This window comes from Rhincodon typus, chromosome 17 (genome assembly GCF_021869965.1).
Source record: "Rhincodon typus isolate 14 chromosome 17, sRhiTyp1.1, whole genome shotgun sequence".
NCBI lineage: Eukaryota > Metazoa > Chordata > Chondrichthyes > Orectolobiformes > Rhincodontidae > Rhincodon > Rhincodon typus.
Genome location: NC_063348.1, coordinates 19,790,668 through 19,812,764, shown reverse-complemented (window position 1 = coordinate 19,812,764; position 22,097 = coordinate 19,790,668). Strand labels below are relative to the sequence as shown.

Below are 22,097 nucleotides of genomic sequence, written 5' to 3'. Positions count from 1 at the left end.
CACTGCACCATAAATCTTTTAGGTGCTTCTCTACAGTCAGATTAGATGATGCTAATGCAATGTATTAACATTTCATTCTGATACTACTATTTTGTGAAAATGTTCTCTCTTAGTTGAGGCTAAAGGGATATATTCGTGATTCAAAATAGCTGATCTGGAAGCACATTTGGTTTGGAATTAGAAGCTTATATGTTACTCAAATACAGTCATTGAGATATACAGCATGGAAACATACCCTTTGGTCCAACTCGTCCATGATGACCACATATCCTAACTAAATCTAATCCCATTTGCCAGCATTTGGCCCATATCCCTCCTAAACCCTTCCTATTCATATACCCATCCAGATGCCTTTTAAATGTTGTAATTGTTACAGCCTCCACCACTTCCTCTGGCAGCTCATTCCATACACACTTCACCCTCTGCATGAAAAAATTGCCCCTTAAGTCCCTTTTAAATCTTACCGCTCTCACCTTAAACCTATGCCCTCTAGTTTAGGACTTCCCCCATCCCAGGTAAAAGACCTTGTCTGTTTGCCCTATCCATGCCCCTCATGATTTTATAAACCTCTGTAAGGTCACCCCTCAGCCTTTGACACTCCAGGAAAAATAGCCTCAGTCTATTCACCCTTTCCCTATAGCTCAAAACCTTCCAGGCCTGACAACATCCTTGTAAATCTTTTCTGAATCCTTTCAAGTTTCATAACATTCTTCCTATAACAGGTTGACCAGAATTGGACACAGCATTCCGATAGTGGCCTAGCCAATGTCCTGTACAGCCACAACATGACCTCCCAACTCCTATATTCAATGCATTCACCAATAAAGGCAAACATACTAAACACCAGTGCCTTAGCATAGAAATATAGAACTGTAATTGCAAAAGAAGAGAGACACTTGCACTCATACATCATCTTTCATGGCCTCAGTTGATCCAATCCAGAGTAAGTACTTTTAAAGTTTAGTCCCTTGTAGCAAATTAGCCAACTAATTTGCATACATTAAGTTCCCACAAAACAGACAGGTGATAACGATCAGATGATTAATTCAGTGTGTTATTGGCTGAGGTATAAAAGTTGGCCAGGTCTCTGGGTAGCCTTGCCAACGTTTTTTCCCATAAGTTGCCATGGAATCTATTACATGCAATGGAGAGGGGTACACGGGTTTAACATCTCATCTAAAAGGTGATATCTCCAAGAGCGCTGCACCGCTTCACTGTTTCATTGGAGTATTAGCCCAGATTTTCCGCTCAATCTCTTGAATTGAGCTTGAATCCAATATCGTTTATCATTAAGTCAAGACTTACAGCTGCACTGAGGGTGTATTTTTGAGGTCATCATTCTTCAGAACCTCTGGTTCAGCTGGAGATTAAATATTTTATTTGAAGAATTGAGAATTTTCCTGATATCTGTGAAGTATCCTCTCTCAAAAATAGGTTGCTGACTAGTTTTATTTCAGTCCATACAATTTCACTGTAGCAGAATTGCATTTAAAACAATCATCATTGTATGTCAAATTACTTGTGTTGTAAAGCATTGAAGAGTTTCTCAAACATAAGGTACGAGAGAAAAGCTGTCTTTTTTTTAATCAGTTCTGTATTGGCATAGAATCAGACACAGAAATATGATAACTGTGTTTGAGTTTTGTGCTCAAATTGAAGGAAATTATTCCCACTAAAATTAATATATGTCAGTAGTTTAGAAGGAGTGAACTCTGGCCTCCACACTTACTCACTTTCAAGAGAAATCCCATATTTGTGGAGATAGCGATTGATGGGATTGTGTTCAGTTGGGTGACCCTTATGATGAAACAGTATGCTGATACTTTTTGTCCAAGCTTGCACTTATGGACCAATTGCTTAGAAACAGTACCAGCAAAACTGGACCCAAGTCAGAATCACCACCTCCCTTTCATAAAGGTAGAAAAAGGAAAAAAAATGAACAAGAGAGAATTAATCTCTGGACAAATTGATGTTGACCCTCTGACAAAGTATCCCTAATGTAGGTAACACAAGTACAGTTCAGGAAGAAGACTTATCTGTTGAAAACTGCTCGAATATTTCCAGGTCACATGCTTCAAAAGATAATTATTCAAGAAGCCAGATCATTACTCTATACCACTGTTTCCCAGTTGATCAGGTTAGCACAATGTCCAAAACCAAAGAAAGGTCCACATATTGTCATGTCATGTACCTCCATATAAATTTTGAATGGAAATCAAACATTTATAAGAAGTGAATTAATCCCAAATGTGACCAAGTTCAAAGAGTTCACAACCAACTGTTCTAACTGCGCACACCTCAAAGTGCTACTTTTACAATCTCAACTGTTGTTGAGATATTCTGAGTCTTTAACAGTCACTTAGGAAAATCTGTTGTTTTTTTTAAAATTAATCTAATCATCAGCTGCACTCATTGTATGCCTCCTGTGAAAATTCTCCAGAGGAATACTATAGAGAAAATCCATACACAGGACCAATATTAAAGTGTGATATGATGGGCATGTGCTTCTCATGCATTCAGATGTTGACTGTTCCAATGGCATTTGCTTGGTATGACACAGTCCACCACATACATTTTGGTCATGAGTCTTCTTACAACTCTCACTAATTTCTCATCATACACTCAATTTTCACCCAAAAATGTCTTAATTGAGATATGACTCAAAAGAGCGCAGGAACAGGCCCTCCATGCCTGCACCAACACATTTCGCTCTTCCTCCCTATTACCTGTTCCCGGTTCCATTTGGTCTCTGGAAGCTCTACCAGACCTAACTTGATAACAGATTCCCTTTTTTTTTAAAACATAAATTAATATATGCAATAATGAAAAACAAACAAAACAAAAAATACAAAATAACACCTTATTATGCACAATGCCAGCATTAATACTCCCACTTTTTATGTATACATTAGAGTTCCAAGCATCCTTTTTGCTGGTATTTCTACAAGTTTCTTACAGCTCGTCCCTTTCTTCACAAAGCAATCAGACAGCCGATTGCTGCTAGCCCCCTTCACAACCCGCACCCAACCCCCACTTCAATTCAAAGATTTGTCTCCAGCATTTGTTTTAAAAATTCAATTTCATTCCTCAATCTTGTCTCATTATCATTTTTTTGGTTGACTAAATCTCATTGCCCAATCTACAAAATGTAAAATGTAATGTTTTTCTTTATCCACAAATTGAAATCTATAACCACTATCTAATTGAAATCCCTGCTAAGTGCAAAATTACTATAGACCCTGCCAGTGTCATTTGGTAGTTATTACAATTTTTTAACCTATTACTTTTTTCCTCCAAAAGCTTCTTATATTCTTCATCCATTTTTGCTAGACACTTGACTGAAACTTCTATCCTTTTAGAGAACAGATAGTCAAATTGCCGATGCAGTTTTATCACAATTAAACTAAATTCAATACTTTGGCAACAATCTGATAACTTAGATGCCAGCACAAGGGATTTTCTGCAGTCATTTGTCCAAACCTTCCTCAAAGCGAAATTTATCTTCTCAGATTCTTAAAATAAAATCTTTGCTTCTTATCTTGATTTTGTATGATCATGAAAAAAAACCAAGGTCACACCTTGATTCTTCATCAGTAAAAGAATTAGCACAGATCCAATCTCCCTCCACATGAATCCTTCTTTCTTCCACTGGTCATAAGGTTCACATTCAGAAATAGACGCGGATAATCACACCACAATATTTGGATTTTGGTTCATTCGTCTCTCTTAAGTTTCCTCTAAATTGCTCTTTGGTTAGAATAATAATTAGTTTTCAATTATTGATTAAAAACTGCTAATTATCCTGTGCTGGTAGACATTGATAAACAGCAGAAGCTACAGGTTGGTTAGACAGAATCCAGGTATATACTTTTCTAGTCTGAGTTTTATTTCAACTCTTGCATCACAGAATTCCAACAAACTTGTAGGATTGCGATATTGTTCAACAATTAATCATTTTGACTTGATCAACCAAGTGAGGAACTGAATTATATTTTGTTTGTCTGTGATTAGTTGTTAAACAGTTCTGATGTTTTATGGGTCGAGCAAACGTAACTTAGGCTGACAAAATAGAAAATACTTTTGAAGTGGACACAACTTTTAGTCAAAGATACAGCTATATTTTAAAATGGTTTGGTTTTGCACTTTAAAATGTGTAATTGGCCCATGTGTATTAATTTGCAAAGCTACTTTGAGCTTCAATTTATTTTAGGCATTAACAGTTCTTATGGAGTCACACATGAATTTATAATTAAAGGATATTGATAAATTTTAGACAACATGTAAATGTATCAGTTGAGACATCTGGCATGATAGTTTATCACTCAGAGGTGATGCTATATGGTTCCACCTATGCAAATGGATAAGTTAGGAGAGCTTGGATGTAACTAAGGGGACAATCTTATAAAAATATTCGTATATTGAAGAATAAATGAGAAGACTGTAGGAAGTGATTCCACTATGATGATCATTACTTTTTCCAGAAACCAATCCAGAATTAGGCATAGACTTCCTAGCCAATCCAAAATTGACTGTGAAGTGTTCATGCACTAATAAGCTAAAGTTCAGGATGTAATGGCTAGCAAGTGCCAATAAGACCTGGATTTTAGTGTTCAGTGCACAAGGAAGAAGATTAAAGGTTGAAGAATTTTTAAGTCAACCGACCACAGGAAAAGGCCTGTGCCCCAGTCAAACCAGTGTCGTGAACTCATGTCCTAATGTGAATCAATATGTTTATTTTTTTTCTATACCTCATTTTGATAATTCATGCTAATATCTTAAGTGAACATACGTACAAAAATGATTAACAGGAAAATATCTTCTAGTCCATCGGCCTTTCCTATGCAATGGTGAGCGCATGGTTCTGATTCTAGTCATTCAAATCACCATCCTAAGGTCAAAGTTGTACTGTGGTCTCAAGAGAAAGAACAAGTCATTCGCAGGATATCATGATATGTAAAATCATTTGCCCTTATTATTGGCAGCTACTGTTTGCTTGTAATTGGAAACATGTGTTAATTCATTGCGTAAGTTCATGTAGAAAGAGACCAGTTGGGTGAAGTAGAAAAGGATTGTTGCAATCATGGAACCATTCATGAACATGACTCACACCCTCAGGAAAACAATCGGAGACTAAAAGCATCAATATTGTTTATTACCTTCAACAAAGCATCCTGATAGTAATATAAGATTTTTTTTTAATATAAAACCTCACACATAAAAATTCAGCTGGCCAGTTTTAAAGCAGGTCTTGGATCATGACAGTTCAAAATTGCTAATTGAAAAGTTGTAGACGTGCTCTTGGAACACTGTCCTTGGAAGCCCTTTGTTAAATGTGAGACAGACACATCACTAATTAATCCTTGTTGCCCACAATACTTTCATCACCCAAATGAAGGAAATGCCTTTCAGTATGATGAAGATTGAATGAAATCAGCACGAGTTAACTAGAATTCACAGCTGTCTTGACATTGTAATTACTACTGCCTGTAGTTACATGAATTAATTCAGTACTGTGTGTGTAATCGTTTCTCAGTTCCCTCATCTTTTCCACTGTAGCATTGTCAGTCATGGGGATGGGGTGGGGAGGGGAAAAAGTTTGAAGAGGATGGAAGTCCATTAGGACTTTGATATACATTGCTGCTATTCCAGTGGGCAAATTACTATCAGCTATTCCTCAATTCAAGGGTGATATCTGCTCCAGGTTTATGTGTTTCTACTCCGAGACTTGACATGATTGAACAGGATGATTCTTGACCTACAAATCTTTGGACACATGGGGCGGGGCTGGATGTCCCATGACATAATGCTTGCCAGTGTAGGATTTGCTTCGCTTAGATTCTTTCGCTGATACTATTTGTTAAGACTTTGTGACTCAAAGCGTGATGTAACTTGAGGATACGTTGATGTCATTTTGAACATTTGGTAGCAAGCTTATCTCCGTCATCACTGTCATCGTAACCACACCTAGACAAAATCCTTAATGTCTTCAATGTGTTTCCTTCATATTCCCCCTGGAATGTTGGCCATTTGAGAATTGAGGTTGGGCAAACCGATGCCATTTGGCAATCTGGACACTCTGTCCAGTCCATCAAAATTCATTTTGCAGGGGCTTGTAAATTATGCCTTCAAGAAGGACACTCTCATTACTTTATTAGTCCGTCCATTGAATCTAGAGGATGCAGCAGAGACGTTGCTGACAGAATTTCTCTCGTACTCTTAGATTTCACTGATTTGCAATCGGCTTCCACTGGTGGGGCTAATCTGGGTTGAATCTCATAAATGGTGGTCATTTGAGGGTGGTGGTTGTTAAGGTATGAAAAGTGCTTAACATAATACAGATTCCTTTAACATATGTGAGGTGGAATATTTAGTTGACCAGATATCGATTTGATATGAGTGTTGTTTGAGTAACGTTCAAGAACTGGTCAAACTTGCAGATGACACTAAGCTGGGTGGCAGTGTGTGCTGCGAGGAGGATGCTAAGAGGCTGCAGGGTGACTTGGACAGTCTGGCTGAGGGGGCAAATACTTGGCAAATACAATATAATGTGGATAAATGTGAGATTATACATTTTGGTGCAAAAGCAGAAAGACAGATTATTATCTGAATGATGGCAGTTTAGGAAAAAGTGAAGTGCAATGAGACCTGGCTGTCATGGTGGAACAGTCACTGAAGGTTGGCGTGCAGGTGCAGCAGGCAGTAAGGAAAGCTAATGGCATGCTGGCCTTCATAGTGAGAGGATTTGAGTATCAGAGTAAGAATATCTTGCTGGAGTTATACAAGGCCTTCATGAGGCCACACCTTAGTATTGTGAGCAGTTTTGGTCTGTGGAAAGACATTTATTGAGGAAGTCCAGCGAAGGTTCACCAGACTGATTCCCAGGTTGGCAGGACTGACATATGAGGAAAGACAGGATCGACTGGGCTTGTGTTCGCTGAATTTAGAAGAATGATTGGGGATCTCATAGAAACGTATAAAATCCTAATGGGATTGGATGGGCTAGATGCAGGAAAATGGTTCTGATATTGGGGAAGTCCAGACTAAAGGGTCACAGCCTAATAATAGGAGGTAAGCCATTCAGGACTGAGATGAGGAAGAATTTCTTCACCCAGAGTTGTGAACCTGTGGAATTCTCTCCCACATGTAGCAGTTGGGGCCAGTTCATTAGATAACTTCAAGAGGGAGCTGGACGTGGCCCTTGCGGCTAAATGGATCAAAGGTATGGGGAGAGGGTGAGAATGGGATACTGAGACTGCATGATCAGCCATGATCGTATTGAATGGTGGTGCAGGCTTGAAGGGCCAAATGCAATATAATGTTAGATAAATGTGAGGTGCACATATTTCTGCACCTGTTTTCAATATTTCTATATATTGAGTTGAAGAAGTCAGGGCTCCCTAGAAATCTGATGAGGAATGTACAACAGCTATGCAATCATCTGTAAACTGTGAATCACAAATATTTATGATGGTCAATTTAGTTCTGGTACAGAGACAACCAAGATTAATGAATTTCACATCCAGGTTGTATTTAATTCTGAACCACAAGGCAGTTTAGTATAGATAAGGTCAACAGCCACTGTCCAGTAGATTTTAAATAGTATGGGAGGTAACATACAGTTTTCTTGACTGTGGCCTGGTTTTGTTTCAGAACTCACACTTGTATGTATATTATCTCAAAGCAATTGCAGGGTGGTGGTGAAGTTTCTTGGGCATTTGCATCTTTGAAGCACAATCCATCAGGCCTACAACTAATTCAAGTAAAACAGAAGAGAAAAAAAGAACTGTTGTTGCTAGAAATAAAAAAAACAAGAACAGAAATTGCTGGTAAAACTCATCAGGTCTGGCAGCGTCTGTAGAGAGAAAGCAGAGTCAGTGTTTTTGATCAGTGTCTCCTCTTCAGATCTGTGTCAAGTACTTTGGTCAGGTCAATGAACGCATTAAAGCATTTTTCGATATTTTTCCTGCAGTTGTCTGGCAGAAGTATTGTTAACCATTCTTCTGGAATGTCTAAAGCCACACTTTGTTTCTGGGTGGACTTTCTTTGTTATTAGAATGGAACCAAACTTTGAAGACCCAAATTGGAATACCATCAGTGCTACAGATTTTGTCGTTTTCCAACCATTTGATTGCTTGTTGCAACTCTCCCATTTGATAGTGGTTCACCCATCAATTCTTCCAGTGGGCACTGGGGATTACCTGGAGAGTATCTGTAGCCACTAATAGATTCACAGTATTGGAGTTGTTGAAAATGCCCTTTCCATTATTGACGGTTATCATTGTCATCCTCAAGAACCAAAATACCATCCATTGAGTGAAGGGGTATTTTGCCAATTGACCTGTATCTATAGATGGCCCTAGTAGCTTCAAAGAAGCTATGCGCGCCATGATGGTCAATGCTTTGTTTATCTTCCACATTTGTTTTCTGGGCAACAACTCACAGCGGTTGGAATGCTGCGTTCTTGCTTTGCGACCTTGTATTTTTCACGGATTTTGTTTTCTTGGAGGTCACATGTTTCAGTATCACTTTTGTCGAACCAGTCCCGATGAAGACAGTGCTTGATCCCATTGGTCTAGGCACTGGATTCTGGTACAGCTGACTTAATTTTAGATCAGAGGGATCAATAAAATTGGATGTGTGAAGATATTCCAGATTGGTCATGAAATGCACTTGAATTTCCCTTCTTCAATTTGGCTGCTTTAAGGCTGAGATATTGCAGTTCTTCGTCTTGGACTTTTGGATTTATGATGTCTTAATGCTGGTTGGATGTTCTTCATCAATCAAACTGATTCATTCAGCAACCTGTGTAAGTGTTTCTTGATTCTCACAGCTTGCAACATAAACCACAATAGTATTTCCAGTCATAATGTGGGATGGATGGTCCTGTAGGACTTTGGCAAACACTGCTGCCATTCCTGTGAGAAGAATAATGAGTATATCTAAAATGAGTAAAATGAAGATAAATAGTGTCAGGTGTCATCAGTATAAGTGTAAAAATTAATGTTGTGCTTTTAGGTGATGTCATTGAATGGCAGCCTGGAAATATGTAAGAACAGGGGCCAAGGATACACCTTTGGAGAATACTAGAGCAAGGATATGAAGAACCTGGCAAGAATTGGCTCAATTGAATTGCATACATCTGTGCTGTACAATGTGTATTCCTGTTCAAACTATCATTTAGCAAGCCATTGTTTCAAGACCGTCTAACATATGAAAACCTAGCCAACCACAAAATATTAATGTGTCTGAATTGTAGTTATTGTTGCTCCAGCACCCAATGTCGTAGAGTGAAAACTTCCTTTTTCAGCATAGTCTTATATATTTGGCAAACTTTCTATCTAATTAATTCCTTGAGGGATAGTGTTATGCAATGACAACCAAAGGCTGGGTTACAATGGTGGTTCTCATAGTCAGCTAAGAACCAGATGGGTGACACTGTTGGTGGCAATTTGGTAGCTGGTTATCTAGCTCTAGCTCTGGCCCTGGCCCAGAAAGACCTAACAAGACAGAGAAAGACATGTCAATTGCAGAGGCTTTTCATGATATTCTGTTCAAGTTGCAGCATGTCAATAGGAAAACACTCAAATCTAATTAACTAACTCTGCTATTACATCGTTAACAGTATCACATTCTATTTTAAAAAAAACTTTGAAAATCGTAATGCCTCAGGCGAATCCTTGTGCCTCCAAACAGCTACAAAACCTTGATCCTTCATTACTGAAGTTTGTCACTAGTTTAATTTTGCTTAAATATTTATTACATAAATTATTTTTAGTGTTGCATCTTGTTACATTACTTCTGTCCAGTTTGCCTGACTCTAATTAACTGAATTGAATAACATAGGATTATGTTATTATGTTGGCATCTTCTAGTCCTCTGTTACAACTACCATATTCAAAGAATTTTGAAACATTCTAGTTAGTACTTCTGTTTTCTCCTCTGACTTTCTAGGATGTATGTCTTTTGAAAAAAAGTGCAGTTTTATCTGCAAGTTTCATCAACTTTTTCTGTCAAACTTTCTCCTCTCTGGGAGCAATACTTACTTTTTGCAGTTTCCCCACAAACAAACTTCACCTGCAAACTAAGATCAAACCCCTACCTATATTCTGCGTGGTGAACAATAAAGTTAGTCTTTTCTCCTTCTAATCTACAAGCCTACCAAACACTCAATTCTTTTTGCTCTCCTACTCTGAGCTGTCGCCTACAATTGCCTTGTGTGGAAAAATTCCCAGATAAATTAAACAGAGGAGCTTTATAATTCCTGCTGCTGATCTCCATTGTAATATAACATACTTGGGATTTTCCAGACAGAGCTGTAAACTAATTATCTTTTTCCCTTAAACACAACTATTTGGTTCTGTGATTCATAAAATAATTTATATCTGTAACAGAGTTTCACAAGTTGCTCCCAGAATTTCTAATGTTTAATGTCATTCATGTGGGAACCGCATAAATAATTTAATGACGTAAGTGTAACGTACCAATTTTCATATTAAAAATCTCAAAAAAAGTCACTCATTGTCTAAGTTTTACACTTTCATCCCTGACCTTTAGATAAATATACATTATCTTGTAACTATAATTAACACAATTGTTTGATTTGCATTTACTTCAGGGATCATGTGTCAGTTTCTCAATCAGATGTTTCCATTTATCTTAACACTTGAATTCTTAAAACCAAAAGTTACCTTCTAAAATATAGGAAGTATTAACTAGCTATTCACAACAAACTATCAGAACACAGGAAATAGGAACAGGAGTAGGCCATCTAGTCCCTGAGATTGGCCATTCAATACGATCATAGCTGATCTAACGTTCCTCATGTCCACTTTCCTGCCTACTCAGTCTAATCCTTGAGCACCCGACTGAACAAGAATCTGTCTGTCTCAGCCTTAAATATACACCAGGGCTCTGCCCCCCAAGGCTGTCTGTGACAAGGTGACTGTCCAAAGACAGTCCTCTGACAGAAGAAATTCCACTTCATCTCAGTCTTAAATTGGCACACCCTTTTATTCTCAGACTTTGCCCTCTGGTTGTAGACTCTCACATGAGGGGAAACATCCTCTCAGCATTTACCCTATCAAGCAGCTTAAGAATCCTACATGTTTCAACGAGATCACCTCTCATTTTTCTAAACTCCAATGAGTAGAGTCCTAAACTGTTTAGCCTTTGCTCATAAGACAATCCCTGCATAACAAGTTCACCTTAATGAACTTTTTCTAAACTGCCTCCAATTAAACAATATCTTTCCTTAAATGAGAAAACCAAAATCGCTGACAATGTTTCAGATGTCCTCTCACCAGCACCTTGTGCAGTAGCAGTAACACTTCCCTACTCTAATATTCCAAACCCCTTGAAATAAAGGTCAATAATCCATCTTTTTGTGAAATTACGTATATCTCAAGATGCTATTACTAACTGATGTTAGCATTCTGATTTTAGGTTTATTCTTTATTGAAGCAATTTTCCTTTGAACTTACCTGTCAAACATCCAGTCCTATGCATCCCAAACAGCAAAAAAAAAACCCACCAGCTGATAAACTTAAGTGCAAATTAGGATAAGTTGACTTGGCTTTGAGGGCTGATCCCCATGGTTCAGGACTGACAGGTTGGATACCATTCTGCTAGAAATTCTTTCAGGAATTCTCCACAGCGAGTGGACAGTTGTTTGATTTCATTCTGAGATGTGGACAAGATTGACAAGGTCAATGAGTTACTGATTGTATTTTTGAACAGCTGCAGTCCTTGTCATGTTGCACTCGCTCAGTCATGTTAATTGGGAAATTTAACGAAATTGACCCAGTGACAATTAGGAGCATGCTCTATATATATCCAAATCTCTGATGTGGAAAGACAAGGATTGTGTAAGGCAAATGGAAGTCACACAGTTATAAGAAAGCAAAACATTAAAGAAATTTCAATGTTAAAATAAAAATTTAGATTTAAGCAAAGGGTGATTGAAAGCCAGTGCTAGTCCATGAGAATTGGTGTAAATTCGTGACCTGGTCTCACCCATAGGCTGAGATACAGAATTTTGAATCAATTGAAATTAGAGAATGTAAAGATGGCCAGATGAATACTGAAATGTTGAGTTTGAAGTGTTGAGTCTGAAGGTGATGACAGCATACTAACAATTTCAACATTACACAAGCTGAAGAAAGAGTAAAGATACCAGGATTGAAGCAAGCCAAAACAAACAGAATTCTGAAAAGAGAGGAACGGAGTTAATGTTTCGAGTCCAGTATAACTCTTCTTCAATATGACTCAAAATGTTAACTCTGTTTCTGTCTCCACAGATGCTGCCAGACCTGCTGAGTTTCTGCAGCATTCTGAGTTTGTTTCAGATTTCCAGTTCCTGTGGTATTTTTCTTTTACTGAAGTAAGCTGTGTTGGTTTTGGGTTTGGAAGCTGAGCTTGATGTTGAGTAGGATACAGAGGCATCTTAGTCCTGACATTTTAATTTCAGATTTCCAACATTTGTGCTTCCTCAGTTTTGTAGTAATACTATAATGGCCTAGGTTTATAAACTGAAAATAAGTCTCAATCCAACTGAATGATAATATACTGTGTGTACTTGACAAGCTACAGCCTTGCCCTATAATGATGCAGTGTGAAAGATCAAGTGACGATGTGTTATATAGCATTTAGCAATGATATGTTTACAAATATTGCCAGAAGTGATTGTAAATTTCAAGAACAGCAAATGATAGTTTAAGTTTTAATTTAAAAATGTAATCAAATTACATTGCTTGTGCTTAATTGTTTTGTTGATTTTGTTTGTTTCTTGACTTTGGTACTCAAACATCCATCTTCCTTGTTTTTTGACAGATTCATTCACCCTGGATGTGGCTCTAGTCTCGGCAGCTGTGGTAATTTGTCTTGCTGCAATGGTTGCCATGTGTGGGATCTGCAAATGGTGTCAGCGCAAATTGGTGAGTATATTGTAACAACAGCTTAGTTGAGTACAAAAACATACCATACACTGACAATTATCTCCTTTGTCACCTTGCAGTGAACAGCTGGAGAGATGCACCTATTTCTTCTCTCCATACTTTAGGATTCCAAACAAAGTGTAAACAGCAGTATAGATCAAAAACACTACTTGGCTCATTTTTCTGGTTGCTGACAACAGTTAACTGGAGATTTTTATTTCTCCCTAATTCATCCGTGATTATCTTTGGGAGTTCAATGGATTCAATGAATAAAGCTGTGTACTAATGTTTTTAAAATTCTGACAATAGGATTCATTTTGTTATGCATCATGTGCAAAGGATGAAAGTGGTCCACTTGATCAAAAAAGACCAAATGAGGATGATTTCAGTCAAAGTAATTATGTTTGTATAATTCACCTTGCCTTCATTAATGTAGATATTCTTTTGAAAAAGAACTTTACTCCATTTACTTCACAAACTCAGGATATAGGGTAGGCCTTTTTGGACTGAGATGAGGAGAAATCTTTTCCCTCCGAGAGGGGTGAACCATTGGAACTCTACCACAGATGGTTGTGGAGACCAATTCACTGAATATATTTAAGAAACAAATCAATAGATTTCTACAGACTAAAGTTGTCAACGTATATAGGGAAGGAGCGGAGTATGGAGTTGAGATACAGGATCAGAATAATCACATTGAATGGCAGATCAGGCTTCATAGGCCAAATGATCTCCTCCTATTTTCTATGCATGCACTTTATCAGTGTCATTCAGTTTGTAGCATTTTTGTGCTACACCACAATTTTAACAAATTAACAATGCTGACATTGTAATGTAATGCTGAGGAAAGTCTGCGTTGTTAAAGGCGGTGTTCATTAAATGAGGCACCATTGCAACCCAAAGATTATAGTAATTATTTTCCTCACTTGTCCAGATGTGGGTCAAAAGCAGGATCGCTAGGTTTTCCTGTTGTACACCTGGCATTAGGATATCCACTTACAGGGTTTAATGGCAATGTGTAAGGGTCAGGAAAACAAGCTGGAATTTCAGGTTTGTCATAAGCAACTCTTGTGTATTTAATGGAGGTCTTGAGCCAGATAACAATGGAAATTGATGATTCTGGGTGGAATGCAAAGTGTTAATGTAAATATGTAAATTAGGCAGCCTTTATTAAGGGAAGAAATGTAAGAGGTAGGCTATTGTTTTGCAGTGTCCTTATTGAATAATAACATTTATGCATTTGGTTCAGCAATCTGTTATAAAGTCTACAATATTTCAGTTTCTTCCTGGGCAATTAACATTATAGACCACACTCCAGCTTGCTTCCATAACATCATCTTCTGAAGACTTCAAAGAGACCATCAATTAACCTTAGAGTTTCAGGAATCTAGTTTTATTGGAAACTGCACCCAATGTCATGGCCGATGTTTAGTGTGATTATGATCTTTCGTTTGGTAACAGTACATCTAATCAATAGCGACAAAATAATTACTGTTAATGGCACATCCTCTAAGGGTGATTGGTGGACATTTACCAGTGTTGGTTTGTTGTGCATTAATTAGCTAATGATATTAATGTGAACTGTTCCAAAAATGTCTTGTTAAATGCATATACATCTCTAATCAGGTCGGCAAGAATGTAGACATAACACCAGTTATGTAGTTAAGCATAGGGGACCAATAAAAAGTGAAAGATTGGATGTTTGAGATTAATTATTGCATTTTAATTATGTCAGATAGAAATAATACTTTAATAAATTATTTGGTACTTTTGTCTGCAGTTTTTTTTTTAATCTTTCCTTCTAGAGTCCCTCCTTTCATCCCTTAAATATAGTACTGGAAAGTTGGGTGCTAAAATAGTTCAACTCTTTTTTTCTCAAAGACTGGCATCAAAAGGTAGCAACTTTTTTTTTGGTCATGCTCTTGTTTGTATTAATTTGCTATTACCATCGAGAATCTTTAATTTGTTTTTTAAACCAGTGTATCTGCTATAGATTGCATTTTATATTGATGAGTACAAAAAATTCTCATGTTTGAGTAGTCATTTTTTGTTTTAAATTTAATGCTGTCACTGTGTGCGTGGATGTGCTGAGAAATGCAGGATGTAGATTGTTTGAACCACTGAACTTTGTGCATTTATAGCAGCTCAAGGCAGAAGTGAGGAGGGGAGAAAGAGCAGATGGAAGAAAATGGTGAATGAGTAAAGCAGAATGATGGGAAAGCTCAACAAGGAACAGGCTGAGAATACAGAAGACAGATATGCAAGACATTGTAAAAATAGAATGAAGCTCAGTTGTATTTGATGTATCATTTGTGAAGATGGGATTTGTATTTTTTTTCGATTTTGTCAAATATTTTGGTCCTTTTGCCCCCTCTCCCCACAACTAATCAGCGTCATAAATTGTTTAACAGTCTGACGATGAATGGATGCTTGAACTTCACAGTGAATTTTCCATGAGAACTTTAACTGACATTGCAGTTAAATTATGGGCTTTCTAGTGCTTGATATAAAATAAATTATTGTATGGTCAGCGCCATAAGTCGGTGTGCATATAGTTTTTACATCTGAATGTAAATATGTAAATTAGATAGCCTATATTAAGGGAAGTGGACATTGGTGTTTCACGGGACGATTGTAATTTCTATGACACCAGCACCAAGACAGAGACATGCACACATGCGTATGCACACCACATGCACTCTTTTACTCAGGCTTTAAATGTGTCTGGAAACCTTAGTTTTGGTTTGGGAGAGAAATCTTTATGTCTACCCTCGCCATGAAAATTCGTCCTGGAATTAGAAGTTGCATGACTGAGAAAAGGAGAGTAAGGAAGCCATTGGGAGCATGGAGTTTTTTTTTGGACTGGTTCCAGGAGAATGAAAGAATCCACTTTAGGGACAATATAAAATATAACCATGATGGGGGATTTTCTGTTACTTTTGAAATGTAAAAACTTCAGAAGCTTTTTTGTTTATAGTCTGGATTTGAAGATACCTGAAACAATGTGCGGTCAATGATAATTTTAATTAGTTTAATACAGGAAATTCGTAAGATTTGAAACCTTGTTGTATATTGTCAGGTGTATGTTGTTTCTTGGCAATCTTGTTAATTATCTCAGTCATTGAAAATTCAAGTATCATTTTAAAATTTATCTATCTCTAATGGAACTGCAACAGTATTAGTCTGGATGGCCACACAAATGGGCTTTAAGACACATCTTAAAGGAGGAAAGTGAACTTAAGGGATAGAGAGATTTAGGGAGGGAAGTCCAGAGCTTAATGCCCAGGCAAATGAAGGCCACCAATAGCGCAGTGACTCAGATCCTGGTTGTTTAAGGGGCCTGAATTAAAATAAATCAAATATATCAATTAGGGTTGTGGGATGGTAGGCAATTCCAGAGATAGGGAGGGGTGAGTTATTTGCGAAAAGAAGAATGTTAATTTTAAAATCAAGTTATTTATTTGTTGAGAGCTGATATTAGCCAGTTATGAGGTTGATAAGAGAACGATTGTACTCGGTGCATGTTAGGATACAATAAAGCATTGTTTTGGATGATCTCAAGTATGTGGAGGATAGAATATAAGAGATCAACCAATTGTTCATGAGAGTAGTGAAGTCCAAAACTATGAAAAGCAAAGAAGCTGATTCAGCAGGGCCTGTTGTGGGAGAAATAGTTGATATTTCTTCACAAAAGAAGGGTCATACTGGATTCAAACTGTTAACTCTTTCTCTCACTACAGATGCTGTCACCGTTGTTGAGTTTCTCCAGTAATTTTTGTTTATTTTAAATCTCCAATATTTGCAATATTTTGCTTTTTGTTATGGTATCATTCCACACCAGTTGAGCTGTAACAAGATCAGATTTAGGCAGTATGCCAGACTTGTTATGGAATTGGTGGTCTTGGAGAAGGCCAACTACAGCAAACATTTTATTAACCCTCATCTATGGGACCAGGAGTGTGCCGCTTGATCAGATATTCCAGATAATCAAGAGGTCCACGTTAATCAATGTGAAAACACACACACTTAGTAATGGAAATATAATGCAGAGGGTAAACACATCACTGTTATACTTTATTTACAGCATAAATCACTTAAATAATAATTCAACTTTACCTTAAATAAAACTTACTGGCAGAGATTCTTCTCACTCGCACCCTCAGCTGACTACTCAGACATCATGGAGATCACGATATTACAGTAAACTTCTGGTATTTCAGGTATACATTTTTTGCCAGTTTATCAAAAGTGCTGGTTAATAAGGTGCCAGTTACGAAGGGTTCCTTCGCCACCGCAACTCATCCCTCACACCCCGTCCACGCAATAAGAACCAAAAAAGAATCCCCCTCGTCCTCACGTACCACCCCACCAACCTCCGGATCCAACGCATCATCCTCCGACACTTCCGCCATCTGCAATCCGACCCCACCACCAAAGACATCTTTCCCTCCCCACCTTTATCTGCTTTCCGGAGGGACAACTCTCTCCGTGACTCCCTTGTCCGCTCCACACTCCCCTCCAGCTCCACCACACCCGGCACTTTTCCCTGCAACCGCAGGAAGTGCTACACCTGCCCCCATACCTCCTCCCTCACCCCCATCCCAGGCCCCAAGAAGACTTTCCACATCAAGCAGATGTTCACCTGCACATCTGCCAATGTGGTATACTGCATCCGCTGTACCCGGTGTGGCCTCCTCTACATCGGGGAAACCAAGCGGAGGCTCAGGGACCGCTTTGCAGAACACCTACGCTCAGTTCGCAATAAACAACTGCACCTCCCAGTCGCAACTCCCCCTCCCATTCCTCAGACAACATGTCCATCCTGGGCCTCCTGCAGTGCCACAACAATGCCACCCGAAGGTTGCAGGAACAGCAACTCATATTCCGCTTGGGAACCCTGCAGCCCAATGGTATCAATGTGGATTTCACAAGCTTCAAAATCTCCCCTCCCCCTACCGCATCCCAAAACCAGTCCAGCTCGTCCCTGCCTCCCTAACCTGTTCTTCCTCCCACCTATCCCTTCCTCCCACCTCAAGCCACACCCCCATCTCCTACCGACTAACCTCATCCCGCCCCCTTGACCTGTCCGTCCTCCCTGGACCGACCTATCCCCTCCCTAACTCCCCACCTACACTCACCTTTACTGGACCCATCCTCGCCTCTTCAACCTGTTTGTTTCCTCTCCACCTATCCACTCCTCTATTCATCTTCTATCCGCCTCCCACTCTCTCCCTATTTATTTCAGAACCCCCTTCCCCTCCCCCTTTTCTGATGAAGGGTCTAGGCCCGAAACATCAGCCTTTCTACTCCTATGATGCTGCTTGGCCTTCTGTGTTCATCCAGCCCTGCAACTTGTTGTCTTTGTTGCTTATGTGATTGAAAAGCTCATCTCAAGGCCAAATTGGGCAACAAGGTTGCAAACAGTTCATGTGAGGTAAAACTGATTGCCACCAAATAGATGTGGAAACTCTAATGAATCTTGTTAACTTCAGGAGAAGAGTGAAAACTAGAGAATGGAGTCTTAAAACTTGAATACTAAGATAGGGGAAGGATAGAATAATGGAAACTAATCTTTACTCACTTATTAAAATTTATACTTAGAGAGACACATGGCACAGTCTGCACGTGTAACCATCAACTAAAGATCTGTTTTTGCAAAGCCATGTGAGAAATTTGTTGTTAGGGATATGATGATTTTGAACAGAGATGAACAAAACGAAAAACAAGCCCATGGGGGAGGCCCATTCTGTTTAGGCAGCGATAAATCAAAATATTTTGTCACTCAACTAGTGTAAGCTAATGTTTATCAGTACCACATTATCCATTCCATCTCCATCAGAGGTTGCAAGAAGGATCATTGCCACAATTCTGTTTCAGTAATCCATTTATCCTCATGTAAGTGAACAATCTGTTATGTAATAGAGAATGCAGAAACAAATTCTGCCTGTAGGATAGACTTCAGTGCCATTATAGCATTTTTTGACCTTTTACTGTGATTGCTAAAGTAATTGCAATTTTTTCTTTGTGGGGAATTTGGATCTGTGGAATAATGTTCTAAAAACCAAATCTAATTTATACATAAGTAGTCCCATAAATTTGCATCTATTTCAATACAATCAGATTAAGTTCACCAATTGGGACAGGAATCCAAAGACTCAGGCCAAGACAGAATCCATAAATGAAATATAAAGTATGAGTACTAAGTAGAAATTTGCTGCTGTATTTTTTCACATTACAACAGTGATTACCATCTGAAACTTCAGTAGCTGAGAAACAGTCTTGAATGTCCCAAGAATGTGGAAGTAACAATAGTAGAGCAAGTCTGTTCTTTTCTTTAACAAAAATAGAAATTGCTGGGAAAACTCGGCAGGTCTGGCAGCATCTGAAGAGAGAAATCAGAGTTAATGTTTGGTTCAAGTGATTGTTTTGTTCTTTCCTTCATGAGTTAAACTGTCACAACTCTCAGACCACATACAGCTCAGGTGCTTAATGTGGACAGAGTACTCTTAGTTCAAGGTGATTTGGTTTTGGTTTGCAAGATGGCTTTTAGTAAGTTGAACTATAGTTGGTCTTAATTCAAGCTTCCTATTCCCAAAGCACTTCATAATCCATGTGCATATAGTGGTGTAGTTGAAATATCATTTGTCTAAGGTTGAAATAATTTGACACCAGTTAAATGTAAGTCTCGAGAAAGTACCGTTAATGTTTCAGCGCCAGTGACCCTTCTTCAGGACTAATTGTAGCTAGGAAAACGTTGGTAGATATGCTGAAGACGGGGATGGGGAAGTGCTGGAGATGCAGCCCAGAGAAAGAGAGAACAACAGTTTGGCAGACAAAGGAAACCCTTACCTGCCCTTGTCCCCAATCACTAATTGTCTAAAGGTGGCCTTGAGCTGAGTTACAAAGAGAGCCAGTATGCATTTGTTGAGGGAAGTCATGTTTTACTTGATTCGTGTTTTTGGTGAGGTAACAGGATTGTCGAAAGTGATGTAGTTAATATTGTGTACTGACTTTTAAAACTCAATTGATGAAGCATCACATATCAACCCTATTAATAAAACTGATGTCTTTGGGATAAAAGGCATAATAGCAGCATGTATATAAAATTAGTTTAAATATCGAAAATCACATTGTGAAGAATGGTTATTTTTCATGCAGGATGAGGACATACAGTGGAGTTCTATGAGATTCAGAACTAAAATGTAATTTTGAAAGATATTATAATTTGGACCATGAGTACAGGGTGCAATTTCAAAATTCACAGTTGACATGAAAGTTGGAAGTGTCGTAAATAGTATATAGGCATCGGCTTGAAGAAGACAGTCTGAAATTTAGTAGAAAGTGAAGTGATGCATTTTGATCAGAAGAATAAAGAGACAGAACTCTTGGTAAATAGTTTTAAAGGATGTGTAACAAAAGAGAGGCCTTGCGGTGTATATAACCACATCTTTGAATTTGACAGGACAGGTTAACGAAGTAGCTCATTAAGAATGAAAGATCTTGGCCTTTATAAGTAGAGACATTAAGCATAAAAGCAAGAAGGTTATACTAAATCTACTTGAAACAACAATGCTGCAACAGGTGGAGTACTGTGTCCAGTTCTGGGTACCAGGTTTAGGACAGGTATTAAGGCTTTGGAGAAATTACAGAATAATTTTGTGGATTGGGGTTAGTAGTTTCATAATACACCAGATGCTGAAATTGTCATCACTAAAGCAGAAAATAAGAAGAGGCATTAAAAATCACAAAGGGATTAGGTAGTATAAATTAAGACAAATTATTTCCAAAATTTGGCATGTTGATAACTAGAAGACAGAGACTTATGGTAACTGGCAAAAGAACTAGAGGCAACATATGTGGTTGGAATATGGTTAAAGTGGTGGATACAGATTTATTTCTTGCCTTGAAGAGACAGTTAGTTAGATAAATTACTTAGAGAAAAATAAGTACTGAGACAGGCAGTGAGAGTTGTAGAATGGAATTAGCAGGAATGCTGTTCAACAAGAGCCAATTCCGACTTAAAGGACCAAATAGCCTCCTGTACTATACTGTTCCAAGATTCACACTGATACTACTTTTCATTTCATTACTCTCCAATTCACACTGTTACTGTTCTACCTTGATTCTCAGAACTGCTGAAGATGCTAATCTACAGCAGGCAGTATTTAATTCCCTAGAATATATTTCCAGTAGGAATGAGGGGAAAAGAAGGGAGTGGTGTTGATTTTAATTCATAAGGCTGAAATAAGTCTGAATCATTGCCTCTTTATATAAATAAAATGGACAGATGATGTACGAGAGTCCAAGGATGTAGTCACTGAGAAATCAGAGACTTGATTTTCAATTGTCAAAGCCTTAAGATTAGTGCAAGTATGCTGCTATAACTTCAAAATGAAGGAAGGGACTTGCCTCTAAATAACTGCTACTTAAGCTTAATAGGCTGGGGAGGGTCGGAATGCAATTTGGAAATTATACATCAGCCAAACTGAATGATCTGGTGTACATCTCTTCAGGGGTAATGTGGGAGCCACCAAGTCTATGTTTTATCAGGCATTTAACCACTTGTTTGTGCTATGAGGCAGCTGCCTTGCAGATCTTCTATCTCCATTCTTTGCAACATTGTGGCAAGCCAAGTGACAGGTCCCATCTGCCTTTGAGGGTTGCACACGGGAGTCTGTTCCTGCCTTTTGGCCACGCTCATTCCACTAATTCGGTGCTGAACTCAACTCCAGCCCAATTAGGTGATCTGCATTAGAAACTATCATTGCATCAGGTAAAGGAATGTTAGATTTTATTTCTAAGGGACTGCTCAACAAAGCTGAGGAAGTAATACTGCAGTTTTATATGACCTTGTCAAACCGTATCTTGATTATTACATGCAGCTCTGGGCAGCAAAGCTCAGGAATCTGATTATATTTTTTGAAGAGGCTTCCAAAGTATTTGACAATCTGTGGATGGCATTTATGTGGATTTCCAAAGGGCATCTGAGTAAATCCCACTTAAGAGACGACTAGCTAAACTTGAATCCATGGAAAAGAAAACAAATTGTTGACCTGTTTAGTAAATAGGCTGAGTGGCTGGAGACTGAGTGTAGGGATAATGAGTAGATACTCTAATCAGCAGGATGTGACAAGTGTTGACCCACAAGGATCTGCCTTGTGGCCT

General features: G+C 38.3%; 1 protein-coding gene across 2 annotated transcripts in view; it reads left to right on the top strand.

Annotated features, from left to right (window-relative positions):
• syt7a (synaptotagmin VIIa) overlaps window positions 1–22,097 on the top strand; it is a 614,610-nt gene that overhangs the window by 295,653 nt on the left and 296,860 nt on the right. For both annotated transcript variants that reach the window (XM_048607228.1, XM_048607227.1), the window contains exon 2: window positions 12,829–12,932. In XM_048607228.1, coding sequence (XP_048463185.1) covers window positions 12,829–12,932 — 104 coding nt within the window. The remainder of the gene's footprint in view (window positions 1–12,828; window positions 12,933–22,097) is intronic.